Source organism: Bactrocera tryoni, chromosome 5 (genome assembly GCF_016617805.1).
Source record: "Bactrocera tryoni isolate S06 chromosome 5, CSIRO_BtryS06_freeze2, whole genome shotgun sequence".
Lineage (NCBI taxonomy): Eukaryota > Metazoa > Arthropoda > Insecta > Diptera > Tephritidae > Bactrocera > Bactrocera tryoni.
Window position 1 is genome coordinate 75,312,278 of NC_052503.1, and position 20,436 is coordinate 75,332,713.

At 39.9% G+C, this 20,436-nt stretch overlaps 1 protein-coding gene across 1 annotated transcript; it reads left to right on the top strand.

The window, feature by feature from the left end:
• The first annotated feature begins 6,846 nt into the window (after positions 1-6,846).
• LOC120776669 lies at positions 6,847-10,761 on the top strand. The gene is made up of 3 exons (XM_040107543.1): positions 6,847-7,376; positions 8,880-9,590; positions 9,765-10,761. Exons 1-3 carry the CDS (start codon positions 7,214-7,216, stop codon positions 10,262-10,264), a joined length of 1,374 nt encoding a protein of 457 aa, XP_039963477.1. The 5' UTR covers positions 6,847-7,213; the 3' UTR covers positions 10,265-10,761.
• The last annotated feature ends 9,675 nt before the right edge of the window (positions 10,762-20,436 follow it).

Here is a 20,436-nt window from a genome sequence, read left to right on the forward strand (position 1 = left end):
TATCAAAGGTGTTGTTGTTGTTATTGTTGCGGTTGCTGTTGTGCTCGTTGTTGTTATCTAACCAATTCACACCTAGAAATGTATTCTGCGGTTCATTAACTTTTCGGTCGCACTTTCCGGTGAAAATGCGGTCAACAGCCGCAGCTTCGCGGCGAGCTTGCACACGCTCGCACTAACACACACAAACACCTCTGCATAATCCCACCACGTGTAAGTTGGCGCTGCTTCCGCACATTGACCGACATCGGCGGCTTGGCGCAGACGGACAACGAGCGGCTTGCATTCTAAGTGCTCACACACATACACACATACGTGTAGTCTACTTTTTTTTGATAAGGTGAAATATTGTGGCAATCAAATGCACGAGCGCGAAAATATTGCTAATAATCGCCGCACATGCCTACCTATTAGCCGTAGCTACAACAAACAACTGCAGATATGTAGATACAATGCAATTTATTTAAATTTCTTCTCGGGTTTTTACAAACCGAATTTGTTGCAATTAATTTGCCAGCTCGTGTAAATCGTAAAACAACAAATATGCGCCTGGGAAAACGTGTCGCGATCGGGCGCCTCCTAACCGCTTATAGGTAACAGTACATGTATATCCCTATTTGTGGCTGTGTGTGTGTTTTTTTGCAGTTTTCGCTATTATTATTCAGCACAAGCCGTTTCTGGGTTCAACGCCCGTTCGAGGGCAAATAGCTCGTTGACGCTTGTTTACGTTCGATCCGCTTGCCCGTGGCGGCAAAAAATTTGCTCGCTATTATAAAACTATTGCGTTGTTTACTAAAAATACCGACTACAATGTTGTTATTGTTAGCTTGTGTCACTTGGCAGTAATTAATTCCCGTTGGAATGAAATGGTAACCCAATTGCTCTAAACAGGTACTTTCTGCTGAAAAATATCACAAGGTGCCGAAGGAACTGCTGCCGCAATCAAGGTATTAAAGCTAGTCACTTGAGTCTGCTTCGCGGTAACAAGCTTTAATAAGACCTTTTGTCTCTACAAGAGTTACAATATCAATAACAACACCATTGCGTAGGAATTCAATAAAGAGAAAGAATAACACCTTGGAACCAGTGGAAACCTTCTAGCGAATATTTCCAAGCCCTAAATGTCCAACATATCTCCTATACTTCAGTCTGAGGGGTACCAAGCATAGAATAACATTTCTCAGAGCAACCTTCTAGCGAATATTTTGTAAGTTTTGAAAGGCGAACATATCTCATAAGCTTTAGTCGGAGCGGTGAAGGAACTGGGCCGAAACACATTTATTTGCGCGTCGCAGTTGTTATGCATTTAACGGGGTTTTCAATAGGGACGCCACAAAACTAGAGCGATACAGCGCGATAGTCGGACTGCAAACGACTTTGTATTGTTCCCGATCCTTTGACATTTCTCTTCAGTAGGGTTCATTTAATCTTGGAAAGATATACGAGTCGAAATTACGTTCAATTTATGGTCGTAATAATCGTCCTGTCAGATCAACAATTGAGCGTCTAGTGGAAAAATTTGAATGCATAGGCCACAGTACAAAATGTTCCCGTGCCAATGAGACAAAAAAAATACCCGTAGTGTCGAGAATGTTGTTGCGCTGGCGTATCAATTGAGGAAGACCGAAATCAGTCACGTCGTTCTCAAGCGTTGGGCATCTCTGTGACGTCGTTGACGCCAATTTTTGCAAAAATTTCTTGGCCTACGTCCTTACAATTTACGCAAGAACTGAAGCCGCGTGACCACCAGTATCGTCGTACGTTCGTGAATCGGGCTGAGCAACATCCGGATGGGAATCGTTGAGGTCCTCCAGTATATATACGAAATAGTCACGTACTTTTTGAGATATCGTTTTGAAAACTTTCATACATCGTTTTTTTTACAAAGATCCACATCTTTTGTCGGAACGGTCCATTTCGGACCACTATAGCATATAGCTGTCATACAAGCTGACCGATCAATTTCAAGTCCTTGTATGGAACATTTTTTTATTTGACAAATTAGCTTCACGAAGTTCGGTACAGATTAATACCAGAGATATGTCTACAACCTACAAAGAATTGGTTGAGATCGAACGATTGTAGCACATAGCTGCCCTATAAACTAACCGATTTAACCCAAATTCTTGTAAAAAAACTCTTTCACTTCACAAGGTATCTTCACAAAATTCGGCGTAAACCAATATCAGAGGCATATCTGCAATATTCGAAAAAATTGTTCATATCGGGGCACTATAGCATATAGCTGCCATACAAACTGACGAATCTAACCCAAATCCTTATGAGAAACTCTTTTTCTTTAAGTGCTAAATATCTTTGTGAACCCTTTCATGCTATGAAAAATGTACTTCTGAAGGGTATTACATGTTCGAAAAAATCATCAGCAGTTATTCCGCCGGTCTACCGAACTTCGTTTACATTTCAACACTTCAAGCTTACGACCAGCACCTAGGAACAAAAAAACAAAACCGATACTCCGAAGTATAGCAAATGCCATGGTGGCAAGGGGGCGGTAATATGACAATAAGAAACCCAGAAATAGTACTGTTGTAAACAAAAAAAAATTACTTTTGTAGCAGAATTTTTTTCTTCCTTTCCTTGCTTCGCCGCTTTCATGCCACTGCAACTACTACTATAATTGTTTATATTGGAACGTCGTGTCGCCGACCGGTTCGACTGTTGCACATTGTGAGCTCTCAACCACCTCGCACTCCCCCTTAAGTTACACCGACCAACCAGTATGCTTTGCTCTCGCGCTCTCACTCTTCTGCATGTTCGACGCTTCCGACACTTCTCTAATCTCAAATCGTCAATTTGGGTTTCTGCTTTGCTGTGCTTGCGAAATTTTGTTGTAAGCAGTTGGTAACAGTAAATTTGCCTATGCTGCAGCTACAGCAAAGCACAGGCGGCTGTGTGTGTTTGTCGCCTAGAGACAGTGTGTACCCACCCATATGAAGGGGGCTGTGGGGGCGTGTGGCTGCTGTCGAAAACCAAAAGTACATTGCTCGTCGTGATGTGTTTTCCCTAATTGGGTCTCTTATGCATGCTCATTCGCTGCAGCCGCAATCAGTTGCAAAAACCGGCCGGTTGTCAGGTGCCCAAACAAATCAACTCACGCACTCTCACACGCACATCTATGCAAGTTAAGTGCTCGCATGCAAAATCTTAGGCACATACATACACACATACGCGATATTTTAATCTGCAACAGCGAACGTGCCTCGCTTGGCAAACGAAATCTTCGCTTTTCACTGCATTCGTTGCCACCTCCACGAATTGTCCGTCCACCCGTCAGGCACACATTCAACTGCATCTGTTTATTTAAACGTCATGTTTTCTCTATTCGTTCTCTCTCGCTATATCTCTCTATCTGTATGCCTTTTCTCTCTTTTGTCTCTGCGCCATTTTCGCTTTTCTCAGTTGCTGCATTTCTGTTTTGCACTCGGCCCATTTCGTTTTTTTACTCTACATTTGCATTCTCCACATTGGCGCTCTCTACGCCTCCAATTCGCTGCAAGTCAAGTAGCGCACTCAATACCCCACCAAAGTGTGCTGTCGGACCGGGCAGACTGCCGTGCTGCGTCGTGCACCCAAACTGGCCTCCCAACTTTTCTGCTTTGGGTTGTTTAGTATCTACTATGGTAGTGTATTTGGATTAGCAACAACTCTTCGGCTGCGAGCCTATTTGAATGCTATGCCCAAGCGATAACCCTACAAACACTTTTCTTGATGTGGCAAAGTCATAAAATAGGCAATCATATGGCAAAATCAGTTATATTCATTAGACAGAGCTTCTCATAAATAAAGGAGGCGTATAAAGCACCATTAGAGTGCTACTCTTTCTCAATTTAAAGTAATATTGTCAAATATGCATTACAGGCCAGTCTAACCTCGAATGTGCTATGGTTTTCTCAATGAAAAGATCTTCGACTTCGAAGAAAGTGCTCTCCTGGTTTCAGATCCAGAATGATTATGCCAGGAATTCTTCATGGAACGATCTTTTATATAAAGCTAAAGGAGTATTGCATTCTCGACTGCGAAAAAATGCTTCTATTGTTTCAGTTCCAGTACAAAAATGTCAAGTTTTCTTAATGGAAAGATCTTGAAAGAGCTGAAGGAGTAGAAGACAATTGCGTTCTCGACTTCGAAGACAGTGCGCCAATTGTTTCAGTTCCAATAAGAAAATGTCGGGTTTTCTAAATAAGTCCATCTTTTATATAAAGTTGAAGACAATCGCGTGGTCATCTTCAAAAAAGTGCCCTTGTTTTTTCAGATCCAACTCCAAATGCCGGCCCGAATCACACTTTGATTAGGCCGTAGACGAAAAATCGCATCTAGCTTCCAGCAACTGCTAATTCGCTTTCGCTTCGGAGAAGTTACTTAAGCAACTTACTGCAATTTCGGAGCGCTAGTCTTGTTATGACATTATAATAAAGGCCTCGTATATTCCTCTAGCTTATGTGGCTCACTGGGCCTATTTGGTTCCATTTAAATGCATTTCTTCGCATAGTCGCCGTAGCCTAGACAACCTCGTCTCCGCATGCAATCCTCCACAACCCCAAAAAGTTGGTTGCCCGTGGGTGACTGTGGCAGCTTTTCTCTACTTGCAGTTTATGTCTTCTTTAATTTAAATATCGAACTATAACTTGCTCTCGCCTATTACGCTTCATTTACTTTTGTCCTCATAAAATATTTTTGTAATTATTTTGTACCATTTTTTTTGTTTTTAGCTTTCCTGTATTCCTGCTCTTTCTATACTGTCTACCTAGCTTGTATTTTGTATGCTCGCATATTCTACGCTCTCGCGTCATCCGCTTTTGTGCGCTCTTCTCGGCTCGTTTGGTTCGTTTCAAAGCAAATCACCGGTCGCGAATTTCATTTTTCTGTTTTTTCGCAATATTTCTGCTTCTATTTTTAGTTTCATTTAATGTTGTGTCGTTGAGCTTTATTTATTTTTTCGCTGCTGTAATCTTGTTTGTGTATATTTTCAGATTCGAGTTCGTCGTCTTTTTAGCTGTACGCTGTGCCTCTGTTCTGTGGTATCGATGTTCTTCATCACTTTGTGCGGCTAGTCAGTTGTGTGGCTTGATGGTTAAGCCGGCTGGCTGGCTGACGGACTGGCAAACTACTTGGCCGTTTGCCCCACTGGCCGTGCACCATCCACTACGCAAGACTTTCCGCTATCCGGCTATGCGTTTTCACCCGATCTCGCTGTATTATAGTTTCTTTGCCCATCTCGTTTTTTATCGCCATTATTTGCGTGTTGTTTTTGATTGTTTTGCAATTGTTCAAGCGCAAGCCGCCGCATTCCGTCGCACCTTTACCCGGTCATTCGCCAAGATTTGCGTTGGATGTTAGCACATCGCGGTTGGCTTCCGGAGCTGCGGCGGTTGTTCGGTGCAGGTTTGATTGCTGTTGCTCTGCGCTATTTTTGTTAGTTTCGCCAGTTTGTTGCCTGTCCGATTGTTCTCTTCATTTGCTGATTTTAGTTGTTGTATTGTTTTTGCATACACACGTACTTGTGTATACCGCAGGCCGGCTCTGGTCTTTGGTTTGGTCGCATGTCTCCCTCGGTATCGCCATATCTTCTCTATCTCAGCGTGCGCTTCGTTCGTTACATTCGTGGCCGTCACTCGTAGTCCACTGCCGGGTTGCCGGTTACGCCGTGATAGTTGGCAGCGCACAGTGGGCTCGTTATAATAAAAGTGAAGAAAATATTTTCACTTCTAATAGAGGCATTGACGTTTGAAAGGGACTAACAATAAAAACTTTCGTTATTTATTGGTCGTAGTGCTGCTATTGATGGTAAATTCAGTAGAAAAAAGATGTGTTGGTTATGAGTTAATCTTGTCAGATGCTTTCAAACTTCTAAACCAACTTGTGAGTTACTTCTTCGGAAAATCATTAGATACTATGAGCTTTAAACAGCTTTCTTAAGACTGAGAGAAGAGTTCGTTAAAATTCGCGTAAAGCGCAGGCATCCCAAAGGATGACTGCATCTCTTGAACCTAGTAACAGAACTCCATCTTGTATCGCAAAAGACCAAAACTGGTCTATGAGTGGCTTACCAGTTTAACCTAACCTAACTTATGACTGATAGATAATATGTTAAGCTTCTTTATGGGTACTTAAACTACGTTTTACTTTAGACGGTTACCAAAACCGAACTTAAGTGGTGGTCGGCGTTCTACGAAACTATTTTCACCCTCAAAATATTGCCGTTTTATGACTGCGTAGACTAAGCGCTTTCGCACTCACTGTACGCGGCCGTCCACAGCACCATCGTTGCTGCCTCTGGAATTTGTGCCGTGCCTCCGTTGCCGCGTCGCCACCACCTCGTACCCAACGCTGCATGTAACTACCTTTTGTTTCTGCCATTGCTACGCGCGCTGTGTTTGGCACTCTGCTTTGGCTGCCTCCTTTGCCCCAACCAACTAGCCGATGCTGGCGCGCTGCTCGGCTCTGGCTGTCGGCGTTTGCAGTGCGCTTTGCTTCATTTTTGCTATGGTTTGGTATGCTGTTTTGTGTTTCTATTTGCTTTTTGTTCGCTTCGTTTTATGTCTGATTTTGTTTCATTCATTTTTCACATTTTGCTCGTACACTCTTTGCTGTGTTTTTGCTTTTGCTCAATACCAATGCTGTTGCTATTACCGTTGTTGTTGTTGTCGTTGTTGCGTTTTGTTTTTGCTGCTGCCATTGTTGTTGTTGTTATTGCATTTGAGACGCTTTTGTACGATGTCTGTTGTCGATGTTCTCTATTTTCCCCAATCGCGAAGTGCCTTTTCGCATTTATATTCGTACTATATTCTCGCGCGCTCTCTGCATTCAGTTATTCGCCGATAATTGATGTCAAAGGACGCGTTACGGCGTCGGTCATACGGCGCGTATAATTAACAAGGATTTCGATAACGAACAATTTGTTGTTAATTTAGTTCCGGGTTCAGTGCGTTTTCGATTTTACTTCCGCTTCAAGTGCCGCCACATTTGTTTGTCTATGTTTTTTTTGCGACTTTCGAAAGTTTGCGCCAACATTATTTGTTTAACTGCCGGTTTAAGCGCTAAATTGTTGTTCCTTACCTTTGTACAACAAATAATATAAACAACACACAAGTACATACAAATAAAGTATAATACGCGTGCGCGCGCTCATCGCTCATCGCTACAACGCCCTGCTTAACAGCGTCGTTCACTTTGCGAGTAGTAATTTACCGTTGCAATGCCAAAAGAAGATCCATTCGTGAATCGCGCCCAACTGTTGAAGGCTATCAAAAAGTATCCGGAGATATGGGACTCAAATAATAAACTGCACATGTGCCGCAGCGTCACAGCGCCCATGTGGAACGAGATAGCCGAACAGTTTGGTGGGCATGTGCCAACAGGTGAGACAGAGACAACAGTATATATTGATTTTTTATTGAAATATAATCGATGTTTGTTTTACAAATTAATTTTATGGTATGTTAAGTTCAAAGTTAAGGTACGGTTAAGTTATATGGACTAAGTTAAAGTTATGTTTGCGCTAGAGTTACAGGTTAAAGGTTAGGTTGATATATTAGCCTCATATGTCAGTATGGTCTAAGTTAAGTTACGGTTATGTCAACGTTTTAGTTTGAACTTCAGAATATGGACTAAGTTAAGTTACGATTAAGTCAAAGTTTTAATTTGAGCTTAAGTACGGACTAAGTTAAATTACGATTAAGTTAAAGTTCTATATTGAGCTACAGTTATAGCTTGAAGTTTAGGTTGCTAGATTAGTCTGATACACCTGGATGGACTAAGTTAAGTTACGGTTAGGTCAAAGTTCTAGCTTGAGCTACGGTTGCAGACTAAAGGTTAGGTTGATATATTAGCCTCATATATCAGTATGGACTAAGTTAAGTTACGGTTAAGTCTAAGTTCCAGTTTAAGGTATAGTTACAGGTTAAATGTTAGGTTAATAAATTAGCTTCATATGCCAGTATGGGCTAAGTTAAGTTAAGTTACGGTTAAGTTAAAGTTACAGGTTGAGCCACAGTTAAAGGTTATGTTAAAAAATTAGGGTAGAATTAAATAGGGAATAACATAAAGTTTAAGTCTAAGTTAAGTTTCAGTCGGAGAAATTAAAACTAAAGTTCAAGTCATAGTTAAGAGCATAATTGGATGGGAAAGATAAGCGAAAACTTCAAATTGAGTTTATGATTAAGGCTAAGTTTTTACGTAACCTTAGACTTAACTTGTTGATAATTTTATAGCATCAAATGTCACAAAAAGATTTTTTTCTTGATTTTAACGAGTCAGTTTACATGGCAGATATATGTTAAGGTGGTCCGATCTGATATATGGTGAGATTTTAGCAATGCTTGTGTTAACAATCTACGCCAAAGTTTGTGAAGATATCTTATCAAATAAAAAAATTTCCTTACAAGAACTTGAGCTGGATCAGTCTTTTTCTATGGCTGCCATATGCTAAGGTTGTCCGATGTCGGCGCTTCCAACAGCAGCGTTTTGATGAGGAAAGTGCGTGTCCAAAATTTTAAGGCCATATCTCAAAAACTGAAGGACTAGTTCGAGTATAAACATACTAGCTGACATACTGAAATGACTAAATCACCTCAGCTGATCATTTATATATATACTTTATAGGGTCTTGGACGTTGCTACGTTTCCTTTTGGGTGTTAGAAAAATCGAGACAAACTTAATAACAGAGTATAAAAAAGTTAAAGTTAAGTTTAATGTAAAAACGATTAAGAAAGGGCCCAAAGGGACTTTAGGGTCCACAATTATAGCAGAAAATATCGAATGAAAACGCACTAGTGCTCATATTTACCCAAAAGAGATAGAATTTATAATGCCTACCAATAGAAACCCTCACTTAACAAATCCTCACATTCCATCCACACAGTTAAACTCCAGTCCATCTGGAGCCAGATGAAGTACCACTACCACAACTTGGTACATCGACAAATCTTGCATAAGGAACGCTTCACCACCAAATGGGAACACTTCGAACCGATGTCTTTCATGTACAACATCACTGTGGCGAAGATAGTTGGAGCCGCTGGCGCCAATGATGGCAATCAGACACAGCATTTGCAGTCACCCACAGCCGTATCACTGCCCACGCCACCGCCGACACCAACCACACCGCAAACGCAGGGACGTGGACGACCCAGCGGCAGTTTTACGTGGCTACCGGCACAGCAACAACAACAAACGCAAACACAACAACTACAACAGCAGCTGGTGCAAACACCATTATCCACACAAATGCACGAACAATTGACACCGGGTGGCATGCCGCAACCGCTACTTACATCGACGCCCCTACCGACACAGACCGAGGTGAGCGTTGAGACAAGTCCATTTATTGGTTTCACTGGACTCGTGCCACCGGCAGCCATAACAGTGGAGGCTACAACGACACCAATGCGTAAGCCGGGGCGCCCAGGCTCCATGAATAATAGCATGCGCGGACGCATCATTGACGTGATCAAGGCACATCCGCCTTTGTGGGTTGGACGTCAACAGGAAGCTGTGCCGGGCCAACGCAAGGCGCAAAATCGTACATCGGCTGTGTGGAAGGAGGTTGCCGCGGAGTTGGGATTGACTGCAAGTAAGTAGCGAGCTGACATGACATATAAAGTATAAAGTATAAGGTCTTAGCTTGAGAAAATAAGTCGTAAACTGTAAAATAGAATTATAGTGTGACTATTTTTCATTTTTTTCCTATTTTTTCTATTTTTCCTTTTTTTTATTTTTCTATTCCCCTCTCTTATTTGTCTGCCAGGTCTTGTGCAAACTCGCTGGTCCATAATAAAACAGCGCTACGTAGATGAATTGCAAAAAGAGCGGCGCGCTCACTTTACTCAACAGGCCTTTCACTCCACCTGGGAGCACTTCGAACGCATGGACTTCATGCGCGACATACTCATCAAGAAGGTGGACGAGCGTGAGCAAACGCGAGAGCAGATACAGGAAATCGTTAGTGAGCATCAACAATTGCAATCGGCCGCTGCGCAGCATATGCGTTATATGCGGCTGGGCATGCCGCCACCGATGAGCATGCTGGGTCCCCCTTCGGGTGTGTATGAAGATGGCAGCGTTGTTGGCATGGTGCCATTGCATCAAACTGGTGGCGTAGTGAGCGGTGTTGGCGGCGTCGCTGGCGCTGTGGGTATGGGACGTCGTTTGGGTGCTGGCGGACGTGTGAAGACCGAAAGCGACTTGGAATGGGATCCGTTTGAGATGATTTTGCATGTGCATGGCACTGAACCGGCGGCTAATTGAGCGGAAATGGCCGAGTGAAATGAAAATTAATTGTAGAAAAGTTGAGTTAATTGAGTAAGTAGTGTCCAATGATAATATTAGAGCACAGTACTGCATATGCGAAAACTGGTTTAAGATGCAGTCTGGGTGCTGTAGCAGCTTTAGGGTACATATAAGACATAGCAAACATAATCGACTAAATTAAGCCACTCAAATAAATCGACTGATTACGCCATACTAAGGCATTTCAATACTATGTGAGAATCCTAAGAAATGTCGTAGCAACTTGTGTTTTTGTGTCTGAGCCACTTTGCAAGATTTTGAAGTCAACGTAAATGTAAAGAACTAAAAAAATGGTGATCCAATCAACCAAATTGTTTATCACTTACCGTATTAAGTAACCTTCTAAAGGCAATGCTAGTAGAGGCAAGACTGAGTTGTTGCAACTATTCGAAGCAAGCAAACGTCACTATAATATATGACGCTTGAGTAACCAGAAATACACTGAAAAAAAAAAATAAAAGAATAATACATAAGAAATTGAGAAGCGTACTGACATTTTGCTGGTTTGATATTTTCTTATATATGTACATATGTATGTATAATCTGAGAAATTATATGTTTACGCGTAGTTTTTAAAATTTGTACGCATTTACTTAGCGGAGCTAGAACTAAACTAAATTGTACTACGTAAAATTATAACTATATTCTACACTATATATTTTGAAAGGTTATGTTTTGTAAGAACGTAAATATATATGTAACTGCATAGATATTAAATAAATTTACCGATGAATAAATACAAAAGAGATGGTAGTGTGGTTTCATTTGACCGAAATGTAGGATTACCGACCGACCGCTCCAGCTCTGAAAGTATTCGACGCAGTACCCGTCTGGGGAAGCACAGGAAGAAGGAGCTAAAGGATTCATTGACAATTTTTGGGTTAAGTGCATGAAGCTTAGTAAAGCCGAAAGTTAAGAGATCGGGAAGCTGAAAACAATAAACCTGAAAATAGCACATTGGCTCTGATGCACTAAATTCGGTTCCAGAACTTCTCACTGCATATAAATGCTCATTTGCTTTTAGTTCCATCGGCTTGTATTCATTTGTGTTACAGCCATGAGCGCGACCTTTCGTTTTGGTTTTGTCTCTTAAGCTCTCTAACCAGCTGCTGGCTCAAGCCCAACTTCACTTCGATGCAAACAGAATCGATGACAATTTTTGGCTTTGCTGTATAAAGCATGGAGAAGCCTAAAGTTTGGATATCATGAAGCGGAGAATATTTTATTCAATCAGTTTTGGGACAAATGACATATTGCGGAATAAAGTTGGAAGCTTAGCATATCGGCTCTGAAGTACTTGATTTGGATCCCGATATTTCCTACCCCATACGATTGCTTACACGTTCTTAGTTCCAACGGCTTGGATCTATATATTAGTGCTACAATAAGCTTTACCACCGACTGTGGCGCACATGGAGAAACATTGCCCGTTGCCATTTAGCAGCGCGTCAAATTTTACTCTATTGATTTATTAATAATTAAAATTGTCCTCCTTTACCTAAACTTTCTTTTCTTCGTAGATACTCAACCTCGTTTTCAAAGCACCTCAAGTAGCAACAAAGCCAAACACAAAGGATGAAAGAGTCACTACAAAAAATGGCTTTAACAATATCATAAATAACAAAAGGTGACCAACAACACAACAAGCAATACAACAACAACAGCACAACCAGTGATCTACACCAGAACTTGCTTCGCAGTTGCTGCAAAATATCAGCAATATATGTGGTGCGCGCGACGCGCTGACTGTTTGCCCGTGTAGCTGCGTGGCACCTCACAGTTGGTTTTGCACACGTTTTCCCTTCAATCAACCAATCAGCGGACACACACCTTTGCCACTATATTTCAGCGAACTTTTTCCACTTTCTTGGCCTTTTGTTGGTGACTTCAGTGTCTGCTTGGAAACCGACCGCCGACTTACCCCACTGCCAGCGGTAGCGTACCGTCTTTCAACCAACACCGTTGACTTTACACCACAGCGACTCTTTCGCGTCTGTCAGATACCCCGCCAGCGTCTGCGGCAGCGTTGTGACAGCAAAGTGTTGTACCTTTTAGTTTGTATCTTCAATAAATGCAATGTAACTGCAGGCTTTTGTGTAGACATCAAGTAGCTTTAATGACAACTACAACAAAGCTGTCTTTCTTTCACAAAGCTACACTGTAGGTAAGTGCCCAGTAAACATTATTGGCGATCAATATACCCAAGTTTAATTAGAGAAATAAATTTCAAACTAGTTAGCAAATACCTCAAGGAATCTTGCTTGAGAGAGGTACATATCTACACATTTTAGAAAGTAAATTCATCTATAGAATATCTATCTATATCAGCTGTTTTGTCAAAAGGAACCAAAGTGTTCATAATAACTGATAGACTGGTTATCCGACACTTGTTGAAGAGTATTGGAACCCTTGGCCCGATTTCTAGTATACAACAGTTAGAACAATCGACCATACTAATTATGGAAGTATAGCGGTATGGTAGAAGAAAGGTAGTAACGCCTCAAGAAATGAATGCCTTAGGGGACGAGAATTCACTACCTCTCATTTCAAAAGACAACACTACACTACATTAAGTTACCGTCTGCAGTAAGCGCTGACTAGAATGATTCTACGCTTGATCTACTACTGACGCGTAGCACACTCCACACTCTTGGAACGTCTTCCGAGCATATTTCAAGCACAGGTCTTTTCCATAAGGCGGTGTGAAGAAATAAATCTTCAAGGTAACCAACGTATAAGTTAGCCTCACTTAATGATAAGCGGCACTACAAGCGAGCTCAGCCTATGAAATCTAAGCCTTATTGATGCAGAAGTGCAAAGAACGGCTGAACAGCTTATCAGTTGAAAACTTGTACAACTCATCTGGATGACGGGGCGTAAAAGAGCAACCAGCAGTAAAATGGCCGATGAACTTGTCAGCTCTTCTGCTTCCACTAGACCAGACCTGAGCACTACATTGCGGCTGAGTCCCATATCATAAAAGAGCTGCTACGCACAGAGTAGAGAGTAAACAGAGAGAGAGAGATATTGACAGCAAGCAAAAAGTAGGCGTCATGACAATGCGGAGTTACAACACAAGGTTTAAAAGTATACTAAACCAGTCCAAAGACAATTTCCGTCAGCTGGTTGCATTCCATACTGAGTATTGCAGGCTCAAGAACCGTCTGTTCAACATCGACAGAGTCTGTTCTGTGTTACAGCACTAAAGACGATCTAGAATCGATTTCATAAGCAAGGCTGCGGACCAGAGCGCTATAAAGAAGAATCTTACAGCTCTAAAGATGCTCGTGGACTGATTTGATATTATGTTAAGCAACTCTGCGATCTATAGTTCTATATAGAAATATCTCGTAGTACTAAAGAGGCGCGAAGACCGATAGGTTTTTGTGTTGGGGAAATCTACAACCTAACACTTATGTAGCTAGCATTTCTACTGGGTTACCATGTGCTCGTTGTACCTTTCCTTTGGCATTTTCAGTTATTGTAAGTTGTTGTTGTTCCTGTTCTTTTGGCATACAAAATTTGTGGCTGCTCGCCACATGTCAAGTAGTCGTTTCCTTAATTAAACGCTGACGGTGTTGTTTATGGCCCCTTTGCTTGCGATACACATACATATGTATGTGTGCCACTATATATTAAGTACATATGTATGTATGTATGAGTATATATGTATGTACATATGTAGCCTCGTATACATCACTTTCTAGGTATCTTCAGTGTATGCCGCTAAGAAAATTTAGTGCAACATGTTGTCAAGTCCTTTAGCAAATATACAAAAGACGTGAGCAACACAACAGAAACCAGTAAAAATAACAAAAACAAGTTGTGTGCACATAAATAACGTGGAATGGGGCGCGCAAAAAATACAACAAAAACAAAAACAAAAAAAACTAGAATTATTGTTGGCCTTTGTCAATCACATTTTGCTGCTCCTTTGACTTGTTGTCAATATGTGTGTGTGTGTTTGTGCTTGCGATGGTGTGTCGCCTTTACAAATATGCACATAAATTTTCCAACAAACATGTACACACATATGTATGTACATATGTATGTAAGTACTAATTCATACAATAAATTGACTTATAATTAAAAGTTGTGGAAAACTGCCTGCGGCCATGTGGCAATTAAGACGGCCACCACTTGTAATCGTTCAATATAAATTAAGCTTAAAGCTGCAAAAGTGTTGCCCACGGTAAATAAGAGTCTGCTGGTCTACTAAAGGGTTAAGTTATAAGGTTTGCTGGTTAGTTTAATTAAAGCAACTTTGACTTAATTAATATAACGGGTTGGGTTTCAAGGTGTTGGCAAGTCCCCAGCGAATTGGCCATTGACAGGCGTTTTCTCGGCGAGAGCTATAAAATTTTATTTTCAAAATGAGATGCCTTCAATATTTTTGAATTTTGATTTTGTTTTTCCAGTCGAACCCAATAAAGTTACTACTAAAAAGTAAAGCCTTCAAAAGGTTTTCTAAAATTAAGGATGTAAAGTCAGCTTCGATATCCAATGCAGAATAACTATTCGCAACAGGTGTCACTTCGTTCTGAGTTGGCAATAGAGAAGTAAAGTACTCCCTCGACGAACAAAGACCAAATTCTACAAGTCATCAACCCAGTTCTGCTATATGGTGCAGAGGTACGAGTATGGACGATGGCTTCGACGATGACCGAAGATGAGTCGGCTTTACGAGTTTTCGAGAGAAAGATTCTGCGGAGGATTTTAAAAACTCAAGGTCTGAGAGTATCCGACTCAGTACCCGCGGGGGGAAGCAGAGGAAACGGAAGAGGAAGCTCTCAACTCCGTTGGAAAAACCAGGTGGATAAAGACCTGGCTACACTTGGAATCTCCAGTCAGCGCCAAACAGTGAAAAGGAAGAACGCCTGGCACGCTGTTGTAAACTCCGCTGTAACCACGTCGGTGTTTACACGAAGAAAGAAGAAGAAGAAGAAATCGTTATAGTTACCCTAGCAACTGTAGTTTTTGGCTCTATGAAATCATACTTAAACCTATAATGTTCTATGGAATGTTTGCTTGGTCGAAAGGTTTGCGTGCAACGGACTACTGTCATTCGTATTTGTCGTACACTACGAACCACATAAACTATGGGACTGAAAGTCTTGCTACCTTTAGTACTGGCAAAGGCAAGAAAGCGTGCCTCAGATTGAAATTACATGGGTACTTAGATTACAGCGACTCTGAACACTCTGGACTCTTCGTACAATTCGACTCGATTCCAAAAAATACTTGGATTAACAGATCGTCGAGTCCAGCTCTCGTTGACGCTTTCCAACTCACATATCTTCAAGGGAGGCATGATATTGGAAGGACGCGCTGGACGATAGGCGGCGGTGAGCTTTTTTACGGATGAATCAAAGCTTGAGAGGAAAGTTAGTGTAGGAGTACACTGTCGGGACTTTTCTAACAACTCTAGTTTTAGGCTTTTCGTCTTCGAAGCGGAGGGAACTACCAGAAAGATAGCAGCGCTCTCTTCTTCAGAAGGTGATTGTCGACTCCGATAGTATGTAGTGCAGCGTTATTAGTATTAAGTTCGCTGATTGTGCGCTCGAGACTACTGAAGGAATGTTAAAAATTTCAGGAAGAGACGAGGGAGGTGTACGTTGTCGAGAACTTTCCATCAATCTGAGTTTTTGACTTCCCGACCACTGCAGCGTCTTCCAAGCGAAAGAGGCTGCCAGAAAGGTAGCAGAAGTTCTACTGCTCTGGTCGCCTTCGGAGTGGTGACTGTGCACTCCAATAGTAGATCACTGATATTAGCTTTAATTCAATCACTGTACGTTTGTAACGACAGGAGATTTCGAGACTCTTTATAGAGTTATTACATTATCCGACTGGTTTCAGTCTTCGGTATTGCAGTGCTGTGGGTAGTGTTGGATTATTGGATCTTAGACCAGCTTAGCAAACGTTGGTCAACTACGAGCAGCTGTGCGGACCAAAGCCTCTTCTGGCTCAGGGTAAATTGTCACATCAAAGTCCACCTTTAAATGGTTATAGAAATTCTAGCTGGACATTCTCCGATTGAGATTATATTTTCATACCAAAATTCAAATGCCGAACTGACAACAGTCCCCGATCACAAAGATTAACGAACGTGAGAACGAGTTGGTGCGTTGTTATTCGTAAAGAAATCTACAAACATTTCTACAAAAGAAGTAGTGTAGCTATAAAAATTACACTAAACCGGACGACAAAGTGCATTCTTACACACATAAATACACACACAAAGCGAACTCGCATATCCTTGGAAGACACGCACTTACTCGCATATACACCTCTGCATAAAGAGCCGGGCAATAAAAAAGAATTATTGCACGCTTAACTGAAACTTATATCGCCTTGACAATGCGGAAGTGGCACAAAATGCAATGACAATAATGTTCGCTCACGCTTAGATGTGCGACTGTGTGTGCACAAACATAAAAGTAAGGTTAGAAACGTAGACATATCCACAACTTTAGGCTATAGGCATGCGTTAACCTTTAGGGGGGTCCCTTTCAGCTGAGCTGCCATAGGCCACCTGTCGTTTGGCTTTCACATTTTAGGCGCTCACACTGCTGGATTTCGGTTTTACTGACGCCTTAGGCTAAGAAGTTTTACGACTGTTTTGTATGACATTGCTGCAGGCCCATAAAAATATATATGCGACTTTGACGGGCGATTTCCAGTGAATTTATGAATGAAGGTGAATGCTATGGTGGCAACGTATGGTAGGTGCCTAATATATGTAGATATTTGGGGAGAAATGCTGATTGATTTATCTTGTAGTTATATCGTAAGGGTTGCGTATTAATAAAAATCGATTAAGGGTGCTTTAAGGGGTGCTATTGAAAAAACAACACAAAAGTGTTAATAACGTTAAAGAAGTGTTCGAATAAGTCATGCTGCCCAAAACTTTTTAGAATACTATTTGAAGTCTTATGTCTAGAAAATATGTTACCCGTTTGGTTTTCCTTCCTTCAGATATCCGGGTTTAAATTTTCTCTATATGCTTTTGTCTCAAGGATTTTCTATTGAAACTACCTCAATATTCTCTTAACGAAAATAATTATCTGATGGGTTTCTTGACGGATTTCGTTGAGTTGTTTGAGCGTCAAAGCTTTTTCCATTCCTCATCAATCAAACCATCATTATTAGTAAAAGTGGACAGACAGACGACAAGGGGACCTGGAATTCCATTTGACACAAATACTTAGTGAATATGGGCGCATGGAAGTTACCTTACAGATTCCACAAAGACATTAGTCCAAACTGTATAAAGAAGAGTATATAGAAGACACTGAACATTTATTATTTTATTTCCATTGATTTTCAAATCCAAGAGGTACACTCGGTGGTAGTTATACGGTCGATAGCTTAACGACACTCATGTGTCAGTCGACTGAGAAATGGAGAGCCGTTACGGAACCGTCAGCAATCATAATGACAAAATTGAGACTTTTTCAACAGTTTAGGAGTCCGTCAGTCCGTCAGTCCGCACAATAGAGAAGACTTAACTGGTGGTTCCGTGCGAGAGCCTTGTGGTGGGAATAGGGTTGGGTTTAGCGGATTAAAGTTCCGCGCTCCGGCTTTTGATGCTCGCCCTACTAAAAAAAATTACATAGTAAAACAGTGAACCAATTAACAAATAAATATAATTATCAATTTCTAAATGAAAAGCTCTGAAAAGCTCATCAACACGGTTCTCATTCTTCACAGTTGCAAACAACGTAAGGAAAGGAATCTTAGTTTTATGTAAAAAAAAACAACGAATTATCTATAGAAGGCTTAACTAGATAATCAATATCACTTATTATACTCCGAACATGATATGTTTGGTTTGGTTTTGAAATACTCAAAATCGGAAGTTGATCAAATTGACGAGCTGAGTCCATTGTCTGTTTTTATTCACTCAGTTTTTGAGATATCGATCTAAAATTTTACACACAACCTTTTGTTTATAAGGCACTGCTTATTTGCCGGAACCGCTGATATCCGACTACTATTTCATAAAGCTGCCGTACAAACCGAACGATCGAAATCAAGTCCTTGTACGGAAAACTTTTTTATTAAACAAAGTATCTTCACCAAATTTAGTACGGAGTATTACCGTAGGCATTGTTATAACCTCCGAAGAAATTGTTGAAGTCGGACTTCTATAACATATAGCTTCCATACAAACTGAATGATTAAAATCAAGACTTTCTACGGAAAACTTTTTTATTTGACAAGATATCTTTACAAAATGTGGCATTAATAATCACCAAAGCCATTGCCACCATCTCCCTAGAAATTGTTAAGATCAAGCTACTATATCATATAGCTACTATACAAACTGACCGATAAAACTCAAGTTCTTGTAGAGAAAAATTTTCTATTTGATGAGATATGTTCACCAAATTTGACATAGACTATTATCAAAATTATTGTTATAATCTCCCCAGAAATTGTTAAGATCAGACTACTATAGCATATAGCTGTCATACAAACTGACCGTTTAAAATTAAGTCCTCGTACGGAAAACTTTTTTATTAGACAAAATATCTTTACAAAATTTGACATAAGTAATTATCAAGATTATTGTTATAATCTCCCTAGAAATTGTTAAGATCGGACCACTATGGCATATAGCTGCCATACAAACTGAACAATCAAAAACAGGATATAGATATTTATATACCCTTTAATGCTATAAAATATTCACCTGTATAGAGTTTTACAGCTTCGGTATAGAAGAGTTTAACGTTGTTTCTTGTTTTTCACTAGATACGGACTAAATTGCTTAGTTCGTAACCTCAGAAGACGAGAATAAGTGTATAATGAGTTTCCAAGCCATATGCTGAAGCTTGAAAAAGCTTCGAAAATTTATGACCACAGAAAATGTAGTATTAGTAAATACAATAAGCTAAGCTGCTGAGCAACTCAGTCTACCCTTCATCTTTCTGCTGGCTCACCGTCTTAACTTTGCTAGTCAATTAAAGCGTCGCTCGTCTAACATTACTCGCCACACCTTTATCAGTCGCAGTCGATTTTAACTACCTATTAACGTGACTTCACAGTTTCAGTTGTTTTCAAAACAGTAAAACAAAAAAAAATTGTAAAATGAAGGCATTTTTATTAGTCTACATATTTGGCGCTTATTTTTTACAGTAAACAGTAAAAAAATGCAAAAGATAAATGGAAAAAACTTCAGCTATAATGTTTTAACGCCGGCTACACAAGTTTGCAAACCGTTACCAGTGTCGCGTTTAATATTTCACATGGAAATAGAGATCTGTTGTAATTAAAATGAGCCAAAATGTCTGAGCTGCAGCTATAAAAGAAACATTTATATGAAAAGCTGAAAGCCATCAAGATCTGATTTGCTGCCACAAATCACACACACACACACATACACTTACTCATACAACCAAGGAGTGCAGATAAAATCTAAAATTCATCAACTTTTTCATTTCGAATACTACTTTCGGAAGTGCACAAAAGGCATACACACACACACACTCACACACCCAATTGAACGCAAATATACTTGTGCATAGCGCGAGTGCATATAGCACAATTATAACCGCAATCAAAGTTGCAAAATCAAATCAAATTACCAACTACACGAAAGTAGAAAAAATATTATATTTTCAGTATACTCGGTGTAGCAGTGCATCATCCGTATACAAAGTGTGCGTTTTTAGTCACCGACCTGTAGGAAAATTATTGCAAATAGCAAAATTATTTTTTTTTTCTAAAAAAATTTATAAATTAAAAAAAAAAAATTATAAAAAAATACTTATTTAAAAAAAAAAAAATTTAAACTAAAAAAAATAAAATTAAAAAACAAAAAAAATTACAAAAACAGATATATTCAGAATTTTGTTTTTTTAGTAACAAACTCTTAATTATTATTAAAAATATATATACTTCAAGAAAATCTATAGAAGGCTTTTAAAAATAATTTTGTTTTACTATTCAGAAAATTTTTTTATAGTACCAAAATTTTAAGTATTATTAAAAATGTATATATTTTATGAAAATCCATGAAATTCTTTCAAAAATTATTATTTTTTTTAAATATTCAGACAATTTTTTTATAGTACAACAATTTTAATTATTATTAAAAACGTACATATTTTATGAAAATCTTAAAA